Source organism: Castor canadensis, chromosome 3 (assembly GCF_047511655.1).
Source record: "Castor canadensis chromosome 3, mCasCan1.hap1v2, whole genome shotgun sequence".
In the NCBI taxonomy this organism is placed as follows: domain Eukaryota; kingdom Metazoa; phylum Chordata; class Mammalia; order Rodentia; family Castoridae; genus Castor; species Castor canadensis.
This window is the reverse complement of record NC_133388.1, coordinates 60,301,184-60,326,196: the sequence shown is the minus strand read 5'-3', so window position 1 is coordinate 60,326,196 and position 25,013 is coordinate 60,301,184. Positions and strand designations below refer to the sequence as shown.

The window sequence follows — 25,013 nt, the reverse complement described above, 5'->3', positions numbered from 1 at the left end:
CAGTGTCATCAATGGTGAGAGGCAGGGACCATGCCCAAGTATGAGTGTGAATATAAATGTGTGTATGCATGTGTGTACACATGCATGTATGTACACTCTGGTCTCTCTCTCTTTTTGTATAAGGCCACCAGCATTCAGTCATGGGGACTCAACTCTAATCCTAACTACCTCCCAAAACCATAATTGGATTAAGCTCCACCCTCATTATTACCTCACAATGGAGGATTAAATTTCAACACCTGAATCCCTAAGAAACAAGCTTAAAACTATATTGTTTTTATCTCTACATTTTTGTTCCACTCACAAATGCAAAATACAATCATTCCATCCCTAATAGTCCCGAAGTCTCAACTCATTTGAGCATTAATTCAAAAGTCCAAAGTATCAACTAAGACTCAAGGAGAACTCCTTTCAGCTGTGAGCCCCTATAAACCCAGAGATCAAGACACATACTTCCAATATATAATGACAGGACAGAGATAGGTTAAACATTTCTATTTCCCAAAGGAATAAATAGGCAAGTGGAAAGGAGTAACTGGCCCAAGGCAAGACCAAATCTTGGCAGCGAAGATACTAAAACTTAAAGCTCCAAGTCCAGCATCTCATGCACCATGCAGCAGGAACAACACAGAAAGGTGTGGGCCCCAACGTCTTGGGCAGCCCCACCCATATGGCTTTGCTGATTGCAGGCTAGCTTTGCACATTGCCTACAGCTTTCCTCAGTGGGCACTGTGTGTTGCTGGTGTCTGGACTTTTCTGGGGCCACACAGTAGAGCCATTTTCATGGTTTCACTGGGTATCACCCATGGGGACTGTCTAAAGGGCTCTCACCCTGTGGCAAACTTCTGCCTGGCCTCCCAGGCTTTGTTTGAAACCCTGGTGGAACCTACCATAACTCTTGTATTGGCATGACTCTTGCATTCTGCATGCCTGCAAACTCAGCACAATATGATATCAACACTGGTGCCAGCATGAGTTATGTCTGGGCCTGCCTGAATCACAATTATATTCATGGAGTGCTTCTTTGGCTGAAAGCAGGGAAACAAATCACAAAGTGGCCCTGAGCAACAGGTCTATGCAGGGAGCTCCAGCACACTTTCCTGAAACGATTCTGTCCTAGTACGTCTTTGGGTATGTGATGGGAGAGAGGGAGGACCTGGAGGAGTTCTGAGATGCTCCTGAGGTCCTTTTTTAATTGTTTTGATGCAAAGCTACTAGCTTGCTTTTATCCATTTATACACCCATATACTTGTTTTTTCATTGTTCACTCCCTGGCCAGGCTGCAAAGTTTTCAAGTCTTTCTACTTTGTTTCCTCTTGATCCTAAGATGATTGATTATAAACTTGATTAAAAGCAGACAATACCCATGCTTCAGTATTTCGCTATTCAGAAATTTCTTCCACCAAATGCCCTAGGTGGAAATTGTCCCTTTTAAATTTTGGCTTCTTCAATGCTAGGAATCTCTCTGTATAGCTATCTTTATCTCAAACTAGCAAAAACGATATATCTCTCTTATTATCTCCTATGCTTTCTCTTAAACTAAATTAGAGAACAAGAGGGTGGAACAGGTTCTAGCAGGAGGATTTGGGGGAGAGGTGGCACAAACAATGTATACACATGTAAGTAAATGTAAAATCCCTGGCCATAAAGGAAATGAAAATCAAAACCACACTAAGATTCCACTTCACCCCAGTTAGAATGGCTATCATCAAGAACACTACCACCAACAAATGCTGGCAAGGATGCAGAGGAAAAAGGAACCCTCCTACACTGCTGGTGGGAATGTAAGTTAGTACAACCACTTTGGAAAACAATATGGAGGCTCCTTAAAAAACTAAACATAGATCTGCCATATGATCCAGCAATATCACTCCTAGGGATATACCCGAATGAATGCAACTCAAGTTATTACAAAAGCACCTACACACCCATGTTTATTGCAGCACTATTTACAATAGCCAAGCTATGGAAACAGCCAAGATGCCCCACGACTGACAAATGAATCAAGAAAATGTGGTATTTATACACAATGGAATTTTACTTAGCCACAAAGAAGAATGAAGTTTTGTCATTCACAAGTATATGGATGGAACTAGAGAACGTCATCTTAAGCGAAGTTAGCCAGGCTCAGAAGGCCAAAAATTGCATGTTCTCCCTCATATGTAGATTATAGACCCAAAACAAAACAAATGCAGTAATATTATTGGACATGGGTCACACACTAAGGGAGAAACAGGGAAAGGAAACCTAAAACTTGAATGTGGTTGATATGCTCCCTGTTAAGGAGCAAATAAAGTAATCTTCAATTGGCAGAGGCCATTATGGGAAGGGAACAAGGAAGTAGTAAAGAGGTCTGGTAGAGATGAACCAATGTGGGTTGCAATACACAAGTGCATGGAAGCAACGCTAGGAATCTCTCTGTAGAGCTATCTTTATCCCAAACTAGCAAAAACAATACTGCTTTCTTATTATCTCTTATATTTTCTCATCAACAAAATTGGGGGAGAAGAGGAGGGTGGAACAGGTTGGAAGGTGGGGGGGGTGCACACAAATAATGTATACCCATGTAAGTAAATGTAAAAATGATACAAGGAGAAAAGAAAAAAATGATAAAAGTAAAAAAAAAAGCAAGGAAGACCAAACATACATAAACATGTGTGCTCTGTACCAACTCAGGACTCTGCCTACAAGAAGGCCATCAGCTGATGTGGCCCCTCAACCTTGAACCTCTAAAACCGTAATCCCAAATAAACCTCTCTTCTTTATAATAAATAAATAAATAAATAAATAAATTTTGGCTTCTCATAAACTTCTAGGGCATGAATATAATGCAGCCAAATTCTTTGCTATGATATAACAAGAATGGTCTTTTCAATGTTCAAAAGAATCCTCACTTTCATCTAAGACTAATCTCATAGTCCCTTCTGAGTCCTCTTCACAATTACCCATAATTTTCCATTTATAGCATTCTAGGCATTTCTAACCTGTTCCTCCAAACTCTTCTAACTTCCTATCATTACCCAATTTTAAAGCCACTTCCACATTGTAGATATTCATTATTAGTAACAGCTCTACTTTTGGGATCAATTTTCTTTATTCATCTATTTTGCATTATAGTAAGTAACAAAATAAAGGCAAGGTAACCATAAGAAAAGAGGTTTGTTTAGCTCACAGTTCTGGAGATTCAAAGGCAAGATGCTGGGCTCTGGTTAGGACCTCATGTCAGATGGCATCACAACGGCAGGAGCACATGTGGGAGGAAGAGATCACATCTTAAAACAGGAATTCAGGTAGCTGGGTGAGGTCAGGTTTGGTCTTTTCATATCAGTCCTCTCATGAACACTTGGGGGTGCCATGAGAAATATTTTAATTCTTTCTGGGAGCACAATCTAATTGACCTAAGGATTTTCTACAAGGGCTTACCTCTTAAAGGTTCCACTCAACACTACTACAAGAACTAAGCTTCCAACACATGAATCCTTAGGGGACAAAATCACACTCAAATCATAGCAGTCATTATCATTTAATACATATATATAACATATGTGTACGTATATCTATATGTATGTGTGTGTATATGTATATATATGTATCCTCAAAACTGAAAAGGTAGCCAATGTTTCTAAATTCAACAATGCAACAGAATAAAAATATATATTCTATGCCAATATTATCAAAGTATATTGATTCATTTAATATTTATTGAATGCCTGTTTTTAGTTAGTTTTGTTATATTGCTTAGCTTAAAACTGTGAATTTGTACCAATGAGAATGATGTATCAGGGGATAATTTGACTTTAACAAGAGCAGTTCATTTTGAGGTGGTGGGTATAAGCCCTGAGTGAAGCTCAAGAAAGAATGGGAGATGATAAAGTGAGAACAGTGGATATAGACAATTTTGCCCAATGCTTTTTACTACAAGGAGTAAAACAGATATGAAGAAACAGTTACAAAGTCAAGTGCAGAACAATCACGAGGACCAGAGATTAACTTAATCTGGGATTTTAAACCAGAAAATGTTTGTATGCTGATGGCAATGGTATAGTACAGTGAATGGAGATGACAGAGGAGAAATGTGGAATATTTGGAAGAGCAAAATTTTTGTATAAATAAGAGAGAATGCAAGTTAGTGAACATGTCAAGAAGTGGAAGTGTTGGTCTTACATAGAAATAACTTCTATGTGATGATGAGAAGATGATTGCTTCTACTCAACAGAGTAAGGGATAAGGTAATTAGCTAAGACTTGGAAGGGCTTGGGATGTTTTTAAGGCAAGAACAGGTGGTATGAGACAATCCCAGGAAATAAAAGAATAAATTGATTGGGGGAGTGTAGACTGGTTGCTGGGGAATGCCGAGAACTGCAAATGAGACCAATTACAATGGACATATGTATTTCTCTAGCCACATTCCAATGCTCAGGTGCAGCTGCAGCATAAGTGGACATGTGATTTTAACTAGATGAGTATGATGAAGGGACAGAAGGGCAAGGGAGCCATGCTGTATTCAAAGGAATGAGGACAGTGATGTTCCTGGAAACTAAGGTGGGTATGCAATAAAAATGAAAACAGCCAGGTATGGTGGCTCAAGCTGTAATCCTAGCTATTTGGGAGGAGATCAGGAAGATCACAGTTTGAAGCAGCCTGGGCAAAAAGATTGTGAGATACCATCTCAACCAATGACTGGATACAGTGGTGCTTACCTGTTATCCTAACTACACAAAAAAGCACAAATAGGAGGATCACAGCCAGGCTGGCTCTGGCCTCAACTGAGGCTGTATTCAGAAATAACCAACACAAAAAAGGCTGGCGGAGTAGCTCAAATAGTAGAGTGCCTGCCTAGCCAAGCACAAGGCCTTCAGTTCAACCCTCTGTACCACTAAATTAAAAAAAAAAAAAAAGAGAGAGAGAGAGCGATCAAATGGTGGCTGATGAGTAAGCAGTCAGTTCTACTAATTCATTTTAAGTTTAACATATGAAAAGTCTTGAAGGGAAAAAAGAATCACCAGTCCATTTTCTGCTGTAATAACAGAATACCACCAGACTGAGTAAATTATAAACAATAGTTTGTTTGGCTCAGCATTCTGGAGGATGGGAAATCCAAGATTGAGGGGCTGCATCTGGTGAGGGCCTTCTTGCTGTATCAAAACATGGTAGAAGGCATCACATGATGAGAGAGCACATGAAGGGGAGAGGAGAACAAATTCATCCCTTTTATAACTAATTTACTCCTAAAGTAATAACCTTTAATTAATTCATGAGGGTAGTGCCCCATAACCAAATCACTTCTTTAAGGTCCTGTCTCAATGAGTATTTAGTTGCAGTGAGTATTAACTTTCCAACACAGGAGTTTTGGGGGATACATTCAAACCACAGTGTTTTGTTCCCAGCCCCCAAAATTCATGTCCTTCACATGATGTGAAATACATTCATCCTTTTTCAATAGTTCCAAGAGTCTAATTTCAGCATCAACTCAAAAGTCCAAAGTACAAACTCTCATCTAAATCAAGTATGTTTAAGTCTCAGGGCATGATTCCCTCCATCTGTAAGCCTATGAAATCAAAATGCTTCCAAAATGCAATGGTAGGAAAAGCATATGGTAAACATTCCCATTCCAAAAAGGAAAAGGCAAGAGTTAACTGGTCCCAAGTAAGCCTCTAGCACAAAAGGGAAAACCAGACTTAAAGCTGACAGATAATCTTTGATTCCATGTCCTGTATCCTGGGCACAATGGGGTGGAAATTAGACCCCCCCAAGACTTCAGGAAACTCCAACTTTGTAGCTTTGTTGGAGTCAGTCTACTCAGTCTTACGCCTGCAGCTCTTCCAGGCTGATGATGCATGCTAGTAGCTCAACAGCCTGGGGTTTGGTGGTGGGCCAACTCCCAAAGTTCCACATCTGATCCCACATTTCTGCTCCGCACTGCCCTTGCAGGGGCTCTCTGAAGTGGCTCCATCTCTGCCATAAATCTCTGCGTAGGCCCCCAACCTGTTAGTAACATTCACTGAGATCTAAGTGGAGGTCATAGCTCTTGCATTCTGAATTTCTCCAAAATTAGTGCCACTTGATCACTGCCAAGGTTTACCAATTGTCCCTGCCACAGTGGTGGATCAAGCTACAGCTGGGCCTGATCAAGTCACAGTTGGGTGTATATGTGCTGTGCTGGATTATAGGGAGCAGGGACGAAGGTGGCACTTTGGTGGGCAAAACTGGACTGTTACAGGAAGGGTAGCCTCAAAGACCTCTGAAATGCCTTCAGGTTCTTTTTTCTTAATTTTCTTGATAACTATTGCCTGGCCATCTTCTATCCATGCTAATCTTTTTAGTAAGGGGAGTTCACTTGGCCATAGTTTTGGTTTACTCTCAAACGACCAGGTAGTGAATTGTCCCAATTTTTCTATTTTGCTTCTCATTTAATTATGAATTCCATCTTTAAGTCATTTCTTTCCTCTCACTTCTTACTGTATGCAGTTAAAAGTAACCACACAAAATTTTTACTTAAAAATTCTGATAGATACCCATTACATTCTGCATTCCATAGTCTTAGGACATGTTCTTTGCAAAGTTCTGCCATGTTCTTGGTCTTTACTACATTTTCCAATTCTTTGTTTCTTATTTCTGTATGAGACCTCATCACAATGCCATATACTGTCCATAATTCTACCCACATTCTAGTTATACAACCACCACGTGTAATCTCTAAGAAGAGTCAGACTTTCTTTACAGCTCTCCTCTTCTGAGCCCTTACCAGAACTGTCCTTAATGTCCTGTTCATGGAAATCTAGATATTTTCTAGTCTGCATCTGCAAATTCTTTCAGTATCTATTCATTACCCATCTCCAAAGCTGTTTCCACATTTTCAGGTATTTGTTAATAGCAACAGCCTCATTTCTTGGTGCCAATTTTTCTGTCATAGTCTGTTTTCTACTGCCATAATAGAAAACCACTGACTGGGGAAATTATAAATAATAGAAGTTTATTTGACTAAACCATTCATGAAGGCAATGCACCCATGACCTAATGACCTCTTAAAGGTCCCACCTTTCAGCACTGCTGCCTTCAGGATTAAATTTGCAACACATGAATCCTGAGAACACATTCAAAGCAAAGCAGAGTATATGTGCTGAAATTAAAATGGCATGAAAGAAGGTGGTACACAGTGAGTACAATGCCTGAAAACAGAATTTTTAATGTATGGAAGTCATTAGCAATGACAAAGGCTGCTTTCTGAAGTAGAGACAGTCTTGTGAGACTCAGTTCTTTACCTGTGGGGTCTGGGCCAATACCAAACAGTTAATGTCAGAAGTGAATATAATTGTTTGACACCCAGTTGGCGTTGGAGAATAAAAAAACTGGTTGGTGTGAGGAAAAAAAAATCTGTCAGTGATAATAAGGTTAGAAGTTATGATGATGAGTTATTTAAAAGTCATATATTTCTGGATATGAGATAAACAGATACAATATATAAAGGCATTAGTACCTTTCAGAACAAATGGTTATCAGTTCTAATGAGTATTTTTTAAGTGTTAGACTTATAAAATGTTAACAGAAGTGATGTTGTAAGTTACATGGCTAAAATTCCATTCAAGATTTAATGTCTTCGCACAATTATTTAAAAACATTTCCACTGCCATCCTTATGACTCCCAAAATCTCAGTAAAAATAATTTTATTTTCAGAGTTGCCTTAATTCCTTAAGGTTCTTATCCAATCTCCATTTTCTTCTCTAGCATACCTCCTCTCCTGTATTAAAAAGAAATGGCACCAACAAAAGAACAAACAATGCGGCTACTGAGACCTATCTTAAACCCTTGCTCTCACTCCTTTTATCACAGGCTTTCTTCCTCCCTTTTATTTTCTCTAAGACCTGGCTCCATAAATGACCACTCCTTTGTCCTATACATTTACCCTACTCCTCTTTACTGGAAGTTGATTATAAACAAACTCATGTCTCTCTCTTCAAGAACAAAATAAGGACTGGGGTGTGGCTCAAGTGTAGAGCACAGGCCTAGCAAGAACAAGGCCCTGGATTCAAACTCCAGTACCACAAAAAGAAAAAACAAAAAAATTCAAACTCTCCCCCAATTCTATCCATTACTGCCTTTCCTTTCTCCTTCTTGATTCTTAAAATGCTCATCATTCAGTCTACTTCTTTACTTTTATTCACTTCTCAACCCATTGTAACATATTCCTATAACTCTGCTGATCACCAAAAGTCATTTACAGAACTGGAAGCATGGCTCGAGAGGTAGAGGGCTGCTCAGGACTACAAGAAAAAAAAGCCATTAATAATCTCTATACAGCCAAGCAGAATAGCTACTTTTTCATCTTTACCTTTCTGGATCTTTTCTTCACATTTTACATTGTTTATTACATTACTCCCTTCTTGACAAACTTAAATTCCTTGGCTTTCATAATGTTATTTGCTTTTGCTTCTTCAATCTCTAAAATTTGTTCTGATCTGATCTTGAATATTAATGTTCCCCAAATATTCGTCCATTAGTCACAATTGTTACCTTTCTATATCTTACTCAACAGAAAGGAAGGACATTTAAGTCAGTCAAGAAATCCATCAAAGATTTTGTGGCTTTAATTTATACCTTTAAATTATATTACATGTTACTAACTTCCACATTTCTAGCCCCTGATCACTTCTTTGAGCTATACACTCATAACCAGCTAGCAGTTGGGCATGCTTTACTTGAATATTTAACAAACACTTCAAACTCAACATGTCTAAAACAAAACACATTGTTTTTCTTCTTAAAGTGGTTCTTTATCTTGTATTTTCTCTTGATACATAACCATCCAACCAATCATTTAATCAAGAAATCTTGGGCTGGCAGAATGGCTCAAGCCATAGAACTCCTGCCTAGCAAGCATGAAGCCCTGAGTTCAAACCCCAGTACCACCACACAAGTCTCATTCATCTTTTCTTACTCCCTGTCCCTCACCATCCCTCCCCTACAACCACCTAATTACCCTTAAACAACTTCTTAAATTAATGTTCTATTTTCTATCTTTCCTACCTCTACTTTAATTTAGGACCCCAAAATCTCTTATTTGCACTTCTACAATAGCCTTTTATCTAATCACTGATACAAATCTTGGTCCCTCAATTTTCCTATAATTTGGTCAAGGTGATCAAATGTGCAAATGATCACTTCATTATCCTCCTTTTAATAGTTTTGCAATATACATAAAAATCTTTTTGTCAAGGCATACAGTACTCCTTTGACTTGGTTTGACCATTGCTTGACTTATTGGTTAGAACTTTCTATTTTCCAATACCTGCATAACTGTACTGCATTATGTCATTGTCTATGCACACTTCCTGTGATCTCCCCCGCCTCCACTTTACTATTGCTAAACCTCCAACACTCCCCTTGAACATTATCTTCTCTACAAAATTCTCTCTAAATTCCTCAAATGGGATGAATGCCTCTTCTTATTACTTCCACAATGCTATCTTCACCACTGTATTAACACTATGTATTATAATTATTTATGTAAATGTTTTTCTCCTTTATTAAATTATGAACTTGTTGAAGGTCCACTACCTAGTACTGCTTGATGCACAGGTACTTAATATTTTTCTACAAAGTTAAACTGAATTATCACTCAAGGGGTTTCCAATTTTTCCAGAAATATAATGCTGCAATAAACAGCTTTGTGAAAGTAATATTTTTAGTTTTTAAATTTTATTATGACAGAGTCAATGATAAAAAGATTACTGGATCTAAATTAATGAAGTTTTTGACTCTTTAATAATTTATGTTATTTTTAATATTTGATAAATCAAGAGGCAATCACTCAAGAACTTTTATGCTAGACATTTATATTTGGAATTTTGTGTCATGATATTAGTCATTTACTTCATGCCAATCCATGCCTTTAAGAATGAGTTGAACAATCAATTTGTGTAGCTACTACAACTAATATTCCACCTGTAACCCAATCTCAACAACACTAATTTTAGACTACACCTAAAGTGCATAGTGAGACTTTTTCTTTAAAGATTTAGAAGATATGAGTTCACCACTGATGGAATGTCAGTATTTTCCTACTGTTGGAAAAGGAAAAGCAATCTACTAAATATTTGGAAATGGCCAGAAGGAAATTCACATTGTTAAAGAGATGTATCAAACATAAAATTTTCATGACTCAATGTTATGCAAGGAAAAAGCAAAGATGTCATCAACTATATTTTCACTGTTTAAAAGTTACTTGCCTAATGATCTAAATCAAGAGTTGGCAAACTGTGGCCATCAAATCTGGCCCATCAGCTAGTTTTGTAAATAAAGTTTTATTGAAACATATTCATGCTCATTCATTTATGTATTGTCACAGCTGCTCTCACACTATAATGGCAGAGTGAGTAGATGCAACAAAGACCATACAACCTACAAAGTCTAAAATATCGACTATCTGGCTCTTTATAAAAACAGTCTGACAATTCCAGCTCTAAGTAATTAGAATGGGAAGCACATTTTTATCTTTTCTTGAAAAAAATACTCACACTAGAGGAAATAAATTGTACATAAAACCCGTGATTTATAGCAGTGTCCTATTTCTTTCATTTCCTTAATGATTCTTCTAATTAATTGTTTTCTTTCAAATGTATTTGTCCCAGTCTACCCTAATCATAGGTTTCTAGCTATCTTCTTTAGTGTCTTCTAGTATAGCTGACAAGAATAAATCTCCCTTCCAACCTGGTCTGACTCTAAAGATGTAAATGGTTCCAGAAAAAAAAAAATGAGTAACCAGGATAGATAAATGTGCATGCTTGGAGTGGAAGGAAGGGTTAAAAAGATAATGGATTATAATGTGATTAAAACAACCACACAAATATTTTAAGGGAGAAAAAAGTAAATAAAGGAATATCAAATTATTTTCAAAATATAGAAAATTAGCACATTTAGAAAGCATAACATCTATTAGCATCATTCCTTTAAGAAAGCCTTCTATTTACCTATCCAAACAGGCAAAGAGTCCAGATTTTCCTCCTACTGCACAAAGTACTTTGGGAGCGCAGCGAGGTCGTGTCATCAAGACTGTCTGATGGGAGAGTCTATGTTCAGGCATAAAGTGGTACTTTAGGGCTTCATTCAAAAGATGTTTACAAGTGCGATCATCACGAATAAGATGATTTGCTTCATATAGCCTAGTGAGAAACTTAACACTCAACAATGGTAATCGTACACTGTTTAGTAGCTGTGCTAAGTATTTTTGGCGTTCTTGTACATCATATTTTATCCAAGACTCTAATGCATAAAAAACAGTCTCTTCAGTAGCTACATTCAAACAGTCATTGGAGACAATTTCATCCAAATCAGCATGTGTAAGCTCAAAAAACTCTTCTGTCTGGCAAACAGCTTCAAAATTCTGGCATATATATTTAGTTGCTGCCAAATAAAGGTCATGACAACCATACGTCTCTGCAAAACGAGAAATTCCAATACAATTACCAGGATCAAGCTGGCTTTCAAGAAATGCACAACATTCTTTCAGGACAAGTTTTATCTGAAGTAGGTTTGCTGCTGGAAGAAGAGATTCAACTGTGTCCTGAGAAATGAAAACAGTCCCTGTGTAGGCATACTCCACAATGGCCTGGAGAGCAGTTTCATCAATGCACTGAAACTCAACCTCACTGTTCTCTTTTTCAGAAAGGTTTCCAGTGAACATAGCTTTGAAATATGGGCTGACGCTGGCAAGTACCACTTTGTGAGCGTGAATTTTAACATCCCCTACACGAAGAATGATGTCACACAGTTCATGATGCTGACGAAGGAGATTCAATCCCTGCAGAAGTTGTTCAGAATGTAAGTGGGCTAAGTTAGCAAGCATGTAGGTCGGGGATGTGTGGTCCATCTATGAAAAACAAAAAACATGGACAGTTATTTCAAAGTAATCATGCCAACAGGGTCCAGTGTTTCAACCAGTATAAACCAGATTTGTTGTTTACTTGCTTCCTGTTGTTGGTTTTTAAATACCAACACTGGAACAGAGGCTTTTAGAGTTAGAAGAGATTTAGCAATTGCAATTCAACTCCTTTGTTACAGATACTAGGAAATGGAGACCCAAAATATTACATAAGCTCTAAACCATAAAGGTTTCTGGGCAATAGACTTTTGGATTAAAACTTGCCAAATCTTTCATTCTTTTTCCCTTCACATTTTCAGTAAGCTATCACTGAAAATGCAAATGTGGAGAGAAAATCTGCTTAAAAGAAAATTAGCATTTTTTTTCTTATAAGAAGCAAAGACTTCATTTTATTACAGTACAAGGGCTGGGATAGATGGGAAGGTGTAAATGTAGCAGACAACTATTGCCCTGGTTAGGATTGCATGCCCATTCTGACGTCCATGAATAAGCCAAAGGTGCCACCACTCTGCATCATGGTGTTCTCCCCAATGCCACTGATCCTGAGTTCTACAGTGAGGGCAATACGACAGACACTCAATTCTTGATCATAAATTTAGATTATGCCTACTCAATCTACTTGCGCTTCTAGAAGGTGAAAAAATAAAAAGAAAAGAAAAGAAAGAAGATGAAAAAAAAAAGTGGAGACAGTAAGTACCATGGTAGGCTGAGAAAAGCTCTCCAAAAGACTTTTACACCCTAATCCCCGGAACCTGTGAATGTTGCTTTAAATGGTAAAAAAAGGGTTTTGCAGATGTGATTGATGATTTTGAAGTGGAGATTATATAAGAAGGTAGAGGAGGGGAAAGGGGGGAAGGAAAGAAAATTGAGGGGTAAAGAGGATGATAGTATGCTGCATATATACATATGAAGACAGCATAATGAAACCCCTCAAATACTATTTGAAAAAGGGGGTAGAGAGAAAGAGAATAGAAATATAAGGGAGGGGCTGAACTTGTTCAAGGTACACTGTATGGATGTATGGAATTATCACAATGAAATCCCCTCATATTATTAATGTATAATAATTCAGAAATAAAATTTAAAAAAATAAGAAGGCAGAGGAGAGTTGACACAGAGGAAGAGAAGGTTCTGCAACTACAGAGGTAGAAACTGGAGTGCTGCAGTCATACATTAAGGAATGCTGGCAACCAGAAGCTGGAAGAGGAAATCCATTGACACTAATTGCAGAGTTCAGCACTGTGAAAGAGTAGATTTCTATTGTTTTAAGCAACTAATTGGTGGTAATTTGTTAAGACAGCCATAAGAAATTAATGTATGCATACTTCAAAATTGGTCATAGCCATTGTTTAGAACAGACAAAGGAGAACATAAGACATCTATAAAAGCTGTTTCCTCCCTGTCTCACACTTCAAACAGAAGTTTTGGGGATAACAACAAAGTGGAAGATCTGGTTCCTAGCTTGCTGGAGTAATCAAACAAATTCAAAGATTCTGGATACTGTTAAATAATATAAACCCTGGTAGAACTGGGAGAGTAGAATGCTCCATTCCTGTGTGTTTTTAAGTGGAAACATCCAAATATTGAAATTACCTTCAAAATGGAAATATTGAAATTTTTATCTTTATTATTTCATAGTTGTCTCACACTGAATTTGTCAGTTAACAAATTAGGTTAAATTATGCTAATATGGCCAACTTACATCTGATACCACTCTCACATCTGATCTCTCTGAAAAGTCCTATATATGACTACCAAAATAATACTCGGGGGTTGGAGATTTAGCTCAGTGGAAAAGCGCTTGTCTGGCAAGTGCAAGGCCCTGAGTTGGGTCCCCAGCACCAAAAAAAAAAACAAAAAACAAAATAATTCTCAAAGTATTATTTCAATCATGGTATGAACAAGTCTAAAGAAATTTCTTAAACTTCCAGTAGCTACTTTCTTTCAGAACAGAATATTGATGAGAAGACTGCAATTAGATATGTCCTATAACTTTACTGTACTGTTAAACTCTTTAAACTTCCTTTAGCCTCAATTTTATTTAAAAAAAATATTATCTAGACTAAAAAGTCTAGAAAGGCAAGTTGATATAGAAGAGCTAAGAAAGTAGTCCTAAATATTTTATACCTAGTTAGCTTTACCTTACCTTAGCTTCATTTTTCCTTACCTAAAAAATGAGATCATAATACTTGAACTATATGCCTCTCATCTTTTTGAAAACCAAATCAGATAATGAAAACACAATAAACTCTAAGAATTACAAAATAAGCATACTATGGTAAGGCAATTGGAAATAAAAGAATGAATTTTTGTCCCAACTAAATCATGTATTATGTAGAATTAGTACTTTTCTTAATCTAAATATTAACTTTTCATTCGTAAAATAAGATTACTCTCATCTAGCTCAGGTTATATGTAGGTGATTTTGTAAAACAAAGTTCCATACAATCTGAGGTACTAAACATATAAAAGATAAGGCTCACTTTACTAAATTGCCTTTTCCCATGATCTCCACTAATTCTCATTCTTTTGCAAATGACCTTTCACTCTAACAAAACTCATGCAATGATTGTAGCTCAATGTAAAACTTGCTATCTGCCAAATATTTTCTTACCACATGCTAGATATGGTCTATACCCTTTCTCCTCTTTCATCTTCCTCTAGTTCAAATTCTCAAAAGCCTAGGTCAAAATTAACTTGATCTAATATCGTATTTCCTCTTGGCCAGTAGACTCCACCAGGGCCTGCCATGCTCCCCTTTTCCTTTCCTAACTTTAAATAAACCCCATTTACACCCACATGTCTTGTGATGGATTCTTCCCCACTGGACTGCTAGACACAGAGAATTTGGAAGTCTTCTGCTCACAGAATGCACCAGCGCCATTAACATTTTTTGTGGAGAAGCCAGCCAAGAGAAATGGTGAGCCCCCAGATCCTGTACCTTAGAGGGTCAGTTTTACTTTTTTTTCTATTCTTCCTTTTGCACAGCCAAGAGAATGGACTGAGCTCTGCCCTCAGGGAATGCAGCTGGGAAACTCAGGGTCCCTGGGACCCAGAAGTGTCTGTCTGCCCAACGCAAGGGCCTCCCTGTGGGTCATACTGTGGGGGTGAGGAGCCCACAGGACCCAGCGGTGTCTGTCTCCCTCTCCCTTAGGCAGAGGAGGCAAGCTAGCCATGGTAGCTGTATCCTCTGTCACTCAGGCTGGTTCCTCTGCACCCATCCTCACAATCTGTCTGGTGCTATAGCTGTTTTGCTGGTGAGTGAGGAGCATGCCCCACCAGACAAGCCTTGGGCCTTGTCTCTAAAGTGAGAACAATGGGATCAGATTTTAAGGTTAAAATATTTGCTAAGAAACTCTTAGGTTTGGATCCTTTTAGTCCCTGGGTTGATTTTCTGAGTTTATGTCATTGTCTTGTTAAGAGAGATATTGAGTGATCTACTGGTTTCAGCTCTAACAGGTAGAGAATTTCTGTTTAGGATTCCTAGCTTTTGCTCTGTCTAGCTCCTAAATCTGGATCTTTGTTTTATCAATTTAATTGTGAAAACCTCCCTGTTCCAGTTGATGTTGAGGGTGTGGATTACTGTTGGGTAAAAGACTGGATTAGGCTTTAGGGTAGTGGCTAATTTTAGAACTTCATGTGATAGCCTCTGGACTCTGGCTATCTGATCTTAAAAAGAGATTAGTGAAGTTAAAAAGTTAAATTACTTTTAAGAAGGGGGAAAACCTCAATGTTCAAAAGATAACAAAACATATGATGTAATTAATAGGGCTATAATTTAAAAGGTTATCTAAATCATTTCCTAAAATCAAAATTGAGCAAACTAACTTAAAGCTAGCATCTATGTAAGTATGTCTTTTCATTGATTGTAATACATTTAACACCCCAAAAATGTGTGGGCATACGTGTAAACTTCATTTAAATGCTATACAAAAGCTTACAGGTTTAACATTATATGTTTATTTTTTGTGAGGGATAACACTAACTCTAATGCTGTTGATTAATAAAACTTTGTTCTCTATAGCTCAATGTAGTATGTCAGATTCTAAACTTGCTTAAGGTCCTTTCCAAAATTTGGATCTGTAAATGACTGGGTAATATAAGATTTGGATTCCTGGCTTTCTAGGTAATAACAAAGCCCCTTTAAGAGGCAACCCAGGATCTGATTATAAATACCTGGAGTAAACTGAACAACAAAAAGCCACTCGAAGCTTAAAGGTTTACTGGCATTTGCCCTAGCCCTAATAATCCTAAATTTAGATAAGCTTTTAAAACTAAAAGACAGGACATTATATTCAAAAGGAAAAAGTTCTGCAGCCTATGACTAATTCTCCAAAACTATCAAATAATGTCACAACCAAGGAGACTAGCAAAACTTTTTAAATCCTACCTTAGTTTGCTTCAACTATTTGGTCTTTTTGTTAGGAACTCATAGGGGCAGTAACACCTGTCTCTTGGGGGAAGTGTCTTTTATTCCTGTAACAGATTGCTATTTTGAGCCTATATGCTGCATGTAACATGTCTTTGTGTTCCATTTGAGAGACTTTTGAGAGAGACCATGTGGTCACAGGAAATGCTGCCGCCATGATGGAGCCACCATGAGTTCAACACCATCTTGCCATCCTCTAAGAAAATTATAACTTGTGACTAAAATTCTCTAAATTAATATAGTTTTTATACATGTTTTTGACACATTAATCTGTTAAGGATTGGACAAAGAATAGAGTATTTGTGTTAAAGATCTGTTATAAACTATGTAAAAATCCAGCTGACTAAAGATAATGATAAAGATATGGTTTATTTAAGAGTACTCTCTGAATTAATGTGATTGTTTTGTATGTCATTGTATGCTTTCTGTGTATGTCTTGTTGTAGCAATATTGTCAGGAGAAACCAAGCAACACTCGGAGGAGTGGAGAACTCAGATTTTAATTTTTACGCTAGCGGGCCCAGACGTGTACCAGTGTCTGAGCCCCGAACAAAGGATTCACAGGATATTTAAAAGGCAGTGCAGGGTATCAGGTTACAAGGAATGTGCTCTCCCATAAAGTAGGGCTAGTAGTGGGTTAGAGACCTAAGGTTTAGAAAAGAGCAGCAGGGGAGGCTTGCTTTGGAAAGTTTATTTACAAGTGGAGACAAAGGAAGGCAGGAATGGGTGCTTATCTCTGCATTGTGCCTTTCATCTTGGTCCCAAACTTTTGCATGGCTCTAATGGGCAATTCCTCACAGCTCTGTCCAAGGTTACAGCTTTTAATTGACAGTTTACCATGTTTTACAACCCTGTTTCAAGGCTATCGTCCTCTTCATTCCCCCCTTTTGATGCTTTTTCCACTTGTGGACAAGCATCAACACTAGACTTTAAAAATCTTATAAGGTTTTTTTTGTCCCAAAGACCTATATTGTGTTACCAGGAGCTGTAACTTTATCACCTCCAATTGTGAGCTAATGAAGTTAGTTATGGCGTTAAGAAGGCACATACAAACACAAGTGTCAATAGAAGCATAAGGAGAGGCCAGATAATGGAGTCAGCTGTATCTCTGACCATTTCTATCTGCTTTACATAAAACAACACTCTGTGTTTGAGAAAAGTCAAAGCCCTTCTTCTTGGCAGTGAGTAAATCCAACCCACTCTTGTTTTGGAGGATCACTGATGCTAGAGAGTTTAGCTGGTCCTGCATGGTCACTATAGACCTAGCCACTTGTTCTATGTCATTTGTTAAGTCCACAGATAATTGATTATAGTAGGCGGCTGATGAGGCAGTCCCTCCTATGCCTGTTCCTTTCCCAGTCATTATCCCCAGTCCGATTAATAAAGGTACGAGTTGGATAGCTCTCTTCGACCGCACATGAGCCATTAAAGGTGGGGGTGTCTGATTGTTAGGCACTATGTTTATCTGGGGTGAGGAATGTTAATGTGCAAATGCCCTTCCAGTCAGCTGGCAAGTACTGGTAAGCAAGGGTCCCTCAGACAAGGAAGAATCCCAGGCTGGTGCATCATAGCCTATCAACTGTACATCGAATGGCGGTAGATGTACAGATGAAATTCCAAGTTAAGGTTTCCTGTCCTAGAAGGAAGCCTTAACCGGGGTCATGGTGGTGGCAGATCAATGTCTTTTATTGGCCCAGGTCCACCTAGGTAATCAGCTCTGGGTGGCCTCTCTAGATCTGTGGCTCTCCCTTTAGTAAACTGATATGGGAGTGGGGTAGAAGGGTAGGGTGGCACAAGGAGGTTTATTTCCTCCACTGTTTTATGACTTTAAGGTGTCCCTGTCTTTCTCCCAGCAATCCATATGCCCTATAATGTCTTTGTTTTTTGTAACCCAGTTAGGCTATCAGCTTTCTTTATAGTAAATCATCCCTCTCCTGGTGCATTCAGAGATTGATATGCTGCACACGGGTGACAGATACTGATAAAAGGTGAAGGCATACCTCAGTTTTCCCTGGAAGGAAGGCGGCCTTATGCAGGCCGAGCAGTCATCCCAGCCTCCCAATTGGACAACCTCAAAATGTAGCAGAGTCAGAAGGCAATAACACATCAGAGACCTCATGCCTGAGACTGGAGTCTGGGCTACAGACGACACCAAACAGCAGTAAGGTTTCCTACTATGAGGAGGTAACAGAAGGCCAGCAGTAATCTCTGGCTTACATTTCAATCTTGGGGAGCAGTGACAGCCAGTCCTCGTGTAAACAGATTGCACAATGCTAATCAGCAGGATAAGGTATGGGTGACAGAGAAGAGGATACATCTGTGTCCTGCTAAATGAATCCTCAGGCTTCTGCCGTGCGTTGACCAACCAGCTTCCGGGATGTGGCTGGGGCAGGGCTGGAGATCTCAACAGTGATGGCATGCTGTTGTGAAGTTCTCTGGAACCTTAATCTGAGGGGTATTAGTTGAATCATGGAGAGCCTGTCAGACATTGGACTCTGCAGGGGCGGCTGTCCTTTTATCCAGGAGTGATGAGTCCCGGGAGTGACTCCTGTAACTTCAACAGTCCTAAGAGCTGCCAACATTACTAGATGGGGACCCATACAACTGGGTTGGAGTAGTTTCTTTTTAATTTTTTTATATATCATATCTCTCCTTTTTTTTTTTTAACTGAGTAGAATTACCTTGGCAACAATATACTGTCAGTATATATGTCCAAGAAAACTTTTTTTTTTTAAGTTAAAAACACCATCTTTAAGTATTAAGGGACATGTTTAGATCCGGTAAAAATAGTTATTTTGTCTCTATTTAAGTAGAAGACCCTGTCTAAAAATGTGAGTTTGTGTCTGGAAAAGCTTTAATGTCAGATAGCCACACATGCATAAGAACCATTTCTTTAATCCTCTTGGCCTTGGTTATCTTTGAGAGGTCTGGCACCAATGACTCCATTGGAACTTTGATGGCATTCCCCCCTTTGTCTCCAAATTGTTAGTCTCCAAACAGTCTCTTCTGAAGATCTGTCTTCCATCCAAGTACTAACCAGGCCTGACCCTGTTTAGCTTCCAAGATCAGACAAGATCGGGTGCATTCAGGGTGGTATGGCTGCAGACTGAAGATCTTTCTTGATTGGCTGCTTTTTCCTGGATTCTGTTTGTTTGGTTTCAGTCCCACGTTGGGAGGGAATAATGAGCAGATCAGGTGGGAGTCAGTGCCAACTAGACCCTTTTGGCCAAATTTAAGCAACAAAGAGGCTTAGAAAGAACGGCTCTCAGGCAGTGCACTTTTAGACAAGGACAATACAAAACAAAATCTAACAAAAGCAGATGTCCAAGTAGTTACCTTGGTTGACACATAGGCACTCATTAGTCATTTTTATGGACTTGATTATAAATGTCCCAGGAGGATCAGAACTGAAATGACAAAAACTTAAAAGAGCCATGGTTAAAATTTTGATGGACAATTTAGCAACCAACAGAACAGTATATCAGTACCACTAGCTTTTTGTTACCATGTTTATCTAAATTTTGTATTGTAGAAGACTTGATATACTTGAAAATACAAATATACTTAATACACAGGAACCAGCAACAGCATCACAACTCTATAGAGGTTAATACACATATTAATTTAGTTGTTGCTCTTGAAGTAAAACTTTAGATTTTTATCAGTTGTAGGGGGAAAGAACAGTTTTAGCAAACCCAAACAGCCCAGTCACAAACTAGCATAGGGTACAAACTGTATTAGAATCATCTAAGACAACAGTTGTTTAACCATGAGGTCATCTAGAAAGTTTTACATAACTGTTAGAAAATAAGAGGCATGGAACAGGCACAGAGACAGCTGAAACACTGGTACAGGGTTTATTATTTAGGCAGGAGCCTTGTGGAGGGGGACCCCAGCAAGACAGCAAGAGCCCATTGCCATATACAGGCTTGGGCTAGACATAGGGGGCTAGTGGAAAAGTACCAGGAAAGTCACTGTCTGCCCAGCTGTCCCTGGCATATATCCAGGATGACAAAGGTGAGCCAGCTGCAAGGGGGGGGGATCTAGTCCTAATATGGCTGTCCTCATTGTTAACACCAACATAAACCAACTCTTAAATGAACATGACTCAGTTACCTTAGTAGTTAAAACCCTGACAAAAATCACCAGAGAACACAGGTAAATATTTATGGGGACTAAGTGTGAAGTTAGGAAACATAGTGGCCAAGAACCATGGCTCAGATGTTGATAAGAAATCATATCCCAGATTGTTGACATTAACAGATGGCTCTTGACATATAGCAGAATCCCATCACCTGCAGTCAATGGAACCCCCCCTAAAATAACAGCCCCAATCTGGTCATCTCAGGGAAAAATTTCCTCCACCTGCCATGTGGAAGGAGTAGGACTAACATCTCCACTGTTATGTCTAATAAAAACTGGAGATCTTGACTTCCAGTGTAGTGCTCCTCTTGGAGTTTTTACTTATTTATTTATTTATTTTTATCCTATCTGGAAGGTGCACTTTGGCTTTACATAAGTAAATCTGTCTTAACCCTCATATCAGTGCAGCAGTACTCCCTGTGTTCAGCTGCCTCTTGTCTCTCTGTGTTTTAATAAACTCTTGTTATCTTGACAAATTTATGGATTAACCTGGAGTATCAAAAATTTTTGAGTTATCTTGACAAAACAAAACAATTATAAGACAATTTTTGTAAATGTTATCTAGACCAATATAATATTTTTAAGGTAGCCTTGTTGTTATGAGCTTAGAGAATTAAATTTTAGTTTAACATCAGTACATTAAACTTTGAAGTTATAAAACCCTTAATGTAACTGGATTTAAGTTAACTTTAACTAGTTATATACCATCTATAAGCTGTATCATTTTATGACAATTTATTCTGTATCTTTGTGACAATTTATTTTGTATCCTCTGGGGAGCTGGTCTTTATCCTCTTTTTTATCTAAAAGTATTTTTTTAACCCTTTATTTATTTTGAAAAAAAACCATATCCTTAATACCTTTTATATATTTTGTTACTTGTTGAAAATAACTCATAAAATCTTTTAACTTAGAGCCTTATATTTGCATAAAAAAAACAAGAAAAAAAGCAACTCTGAAATTATTTTTTGTATAAAAGCAATTTATAGAAAACTCATTTGTTAATAGACCCATATATTATAAGAGAGAATTAAATCCCAGATTTTATTTATGACAGAATGAAACAGGCTAAGGTCATTTTAACTACCTAAATTCCAAGACTTTGTTGCAGACTGTAGCCTCTTTTTTTTCCTTCCTAGCTAAGCCAGAGTGTTAACCCCTGAGTGTCTGCATCCTAGTGAGGCCTGACTGAAATAAGTTTGAAAGCTTGTTTTTTGTTGTTGTTGTTGTTGTTTAAGGTAGCAATAGAACAGAGTAATAACTTTTACGTTTACTCTACAATAAGAATCGTCCTTAAGGTGTTTACATATTTAAATGTAAAAGTCTAAGCAGTTTATAACAAAGATCTTTAAAACAAATATCCTGTTTTTTTTTTCCTTGAATATCATATTAACCTTATAGTATCAATTTAAGAACCATTTTTAAGATGTTTACATGCACACACAAAAAGTTTTATAAATTAAGCATGCCAGAAAAACTGTCAATTTAAGCGCGCATAAAATGAGCTGGAATTCCAGGAGCAAATTAAATTTTGCCCATGCTTTAAACAAATTCACATACACACATACACACACACACACACACACACACGCACGCACATTCACACCAAAGTTATAACACCTTCCTTCCCCGCCTCTGGGAGAAGTGCCTGACCTGTGGAACTCCTCTTGGAGGTTCCTGGGAGTGGATCAAGCTCCCCTTTCATCTAGTGGGACAGGACCTGACTTAGGACTGATTTCCCAGGGGTGGTGCTTACCATGTCCAGACAAGACTGCCAGATGAGTTGGTCCACTTCTCCTTGGAGTCCAAGCCGGGTCAAGACTGCTCAGAGAGTTGGGGCACCAGGTTGAAGGAGAACCCGGAATACCATCGGGTGGCGCACCACCTCATCCAGTCCTGTGTCCCTCCCTACTCCGATGCAGCCCAGCCACCGGCTGGTGGCACAAGGGGCCAGTCGGTTGGAATCTCGCTGGGGCCTCCATTTGTTGTGGCAATATTGTCAGAGGAGAAACCAAGCAACACTCGGAGGAGTGGAGAACTCAGATTTTAATTTTTACGCTAGCGGGCCCAGACGTGTACCAGTGTCTGAGCCCCGAACAAAGGATTCACAGGATATTTAAAAGGCAGTGCAGGGTATCAGGTTACAAGGAATGTGCTCTCCCATAAAGTAGGGCTAGTAGTGGGTTAGAGACCTAAGGTTTAGATAAGAGCAGCAGGGGAGACCTGCTTTGAAAAGTTTATTTACAAGTGGAGACAAAGGAAGGCAGGAATGGGTGCTTATCTCTGCATGGTGCCTTTCATCTTGGTCCCAAACTTTTGCATGGCTCTAATGGGCAATTCCTCACAGCTCTGTCCAAGGTTACAGCTTTTAATTGACAGTTTACCATGTTTTACAACCCTGTTTCAAGGCTATCTTCCTCTTCAGTCTTAGTCTGTCTCCTACCTATATGCTGTGGCCACTAAATTTTTGAGCTCATATATGCACACTTTGATATTCTTTGGCATCCCTTAAAATTCCTTAAAATTTTATTCCTTAAAATTCTATATACATGCAAAAAAATTGTATTCCTTTGCATGCAATTAATTTAATTATATGTGGTGTAAAGGAAGGGTAAAAGATACCCTTTACTTTCATTTGTCTGATTTATTAAGGTAAGTAAGATTCAAACTAAAAAGTGAAGAATTAACAATGAAAACAGTGAAGAGATATGGAAAAGAAGAGCAGGGGTTGAAACAGAAGCTCCAGATACTTTGAAAATTCCTATTTCTCTGACTTACAATTATGTTCCAAGATATTTATAAGAACCTGCACATGAGATTTCTGAATTGCTGTCAATGTAACAGGACTAGAGACTATTTTTTAAAAATAAGATTAAATTATACAATCAACCTGGGAAGATTCATTGTTAACATCAGACAACATTCTAAAATTATTAATGATTTGACTTTTGACTACTGAGGAGAGGATGTAGAGATTTCTAACACTCAGACAGAAGAGCAAATAATAAAAAAGCATGTCATAGACTAACCTTGTTTCTTTTTTCAACGTGTTTAGACTTACAGATCAGAGAAGTGCACTTGGTAATTAGCTAAATGTTACTAAAATATTTTTATAATGCCTTTCATAATTTTCTTGAAAACAAAACTAAAAAATAAGCTAGTCCAGGCAGCTAAATTAGCAAATGGTTGAACTGTGCCCTTAGTATGCTACTTTATGGAATAAGGACTGGAAGGATGTTTCTAGTGTTTATAAGGCCAAGATGAAGACACTCAGGGTATGCTCCTCAAGTTTGTAGCTGTTATGAACCTGCATGGGGCAGGAAAAATATTGGACAACCAAGTAAGAATCCCAAATGATTTGATATTTGACAATAAGAAATTTAAGAGAGATAAATATAAGCATTCTAAAGTAGATTCCAACACTACTATACAAGTACAGAAGAGAGAAATGAGTAATCTGTAGGACACATTATAAAGGTTTAGGCATTTTAATTTCAGTACTACTTTAATACACTAAACCGTATGTGGGTTAAACTGTATTAATAAAACTATAATACTTAGAACATTAGAGGAGACATTTTTGGTTTGTTCTGCAAATGTCAAACCACATTTGGAGAACAAATTTTACATATCTTATAAAAGGGATCCAAACAAATTATAATACCTACTAAAGAGAAGAAATTCAAATCATGTTTAGGGGTAATAGAACTGAGGGTATTGAGTCTGGAGAAAAGGAGATCTGAAGGTTATCATGTGAAAAGCCACAGGATAACAGTTAATAATAATAATGAAAGGTTTGGAGGATTAAATAAGATTATACATATAACATGCTTAGAATAGTACCTATCAGTAAGTATTAACTATTATCTTAGTATTAGTGAATTTCTTGAATTGTTTGCTTTAGTGGTATTCAGCTTTCCATGTTGCATACCTCTAACCACTTAATAAGAAAACCATCTGAGATCTGCAGATGTAGCTAAATGGTAAATGACTTGCCCAGCATGTGTGAGGCCTGGAGTATAATTCCCAGTACTGAAAAAGAGAAAAAGAAAAAAAGAAATCCACTCTATACTACCAAAATCCTGGGTAAATAAACAAAATATTATAGAACTGTTGATTTTCAAGTCAAGTTAGTAATTGTCTAGATTCATTTTTAATATAAATACAAATCATATAGTAATAGATCTTAAACTAATTTTTGAATGTCCAATTTAAAACTGATAAATTATCTTTTACATATGATATGAAAACTTGACCCTATATATATGCATATACACATATGTTCACAAACAACACAAACACACATGCAACATATTACACAGATCTAAATAATACAATTTTAAGAGACTGGAATCTAGAATCAGGCTGCCCAGATTATACTATTGCCTGTACTATTTATGGCTATATGATCCTGGGAAAGTCATCTTAAAGTCTCAGTTTTCACATTTGCAAAACACAGACAAAACATATTTAAAAGCAAGAGTAAACATGTCTTTCTGTGTACTGACATATTAAGTATTCAAAAATGTGGGCATATAAATATGTAATAATTGAGGCCAAAGC

At 37.8% G+C, this 25,013-nt stretch overlaps 1 protein-coding gene across 20 annotated transcripts in view; it reads right to left on the bottom strand.

Moving 5' to 3' along the window:
* The window catches only part of Klhl28 (kelch like family member 28), a 55,992-nt gene that overhangs the window by 16,062 nt on the left and 14,917 nt on the right, over window positions 1-25,013 (bottom strand). For 7 of the 20 annotated variants that reach the window (XM_074068072.1, XM_020181716.2, XM_074068056.1 and 4 more), the window contains one exon: window positions 10,969-11,867. In XM_074068072.1, the coding sequence (XP_073924173.1) occupies window positions 10,969-11,867 (899 nt within the window). Of the gene's footprint in view, window positions 1-10,968; window positions 11,868-18,307; window positions 18,756-19,643; window positions 23,758-24,381; window positions 24,483-25,013 lie in introns of all 20 variants that reach the window. The other 13 variants (XM_074068058.1, XM_074068059.1, XM_074068061.1 and 10 more) reach the window with 8 other exon arrangements.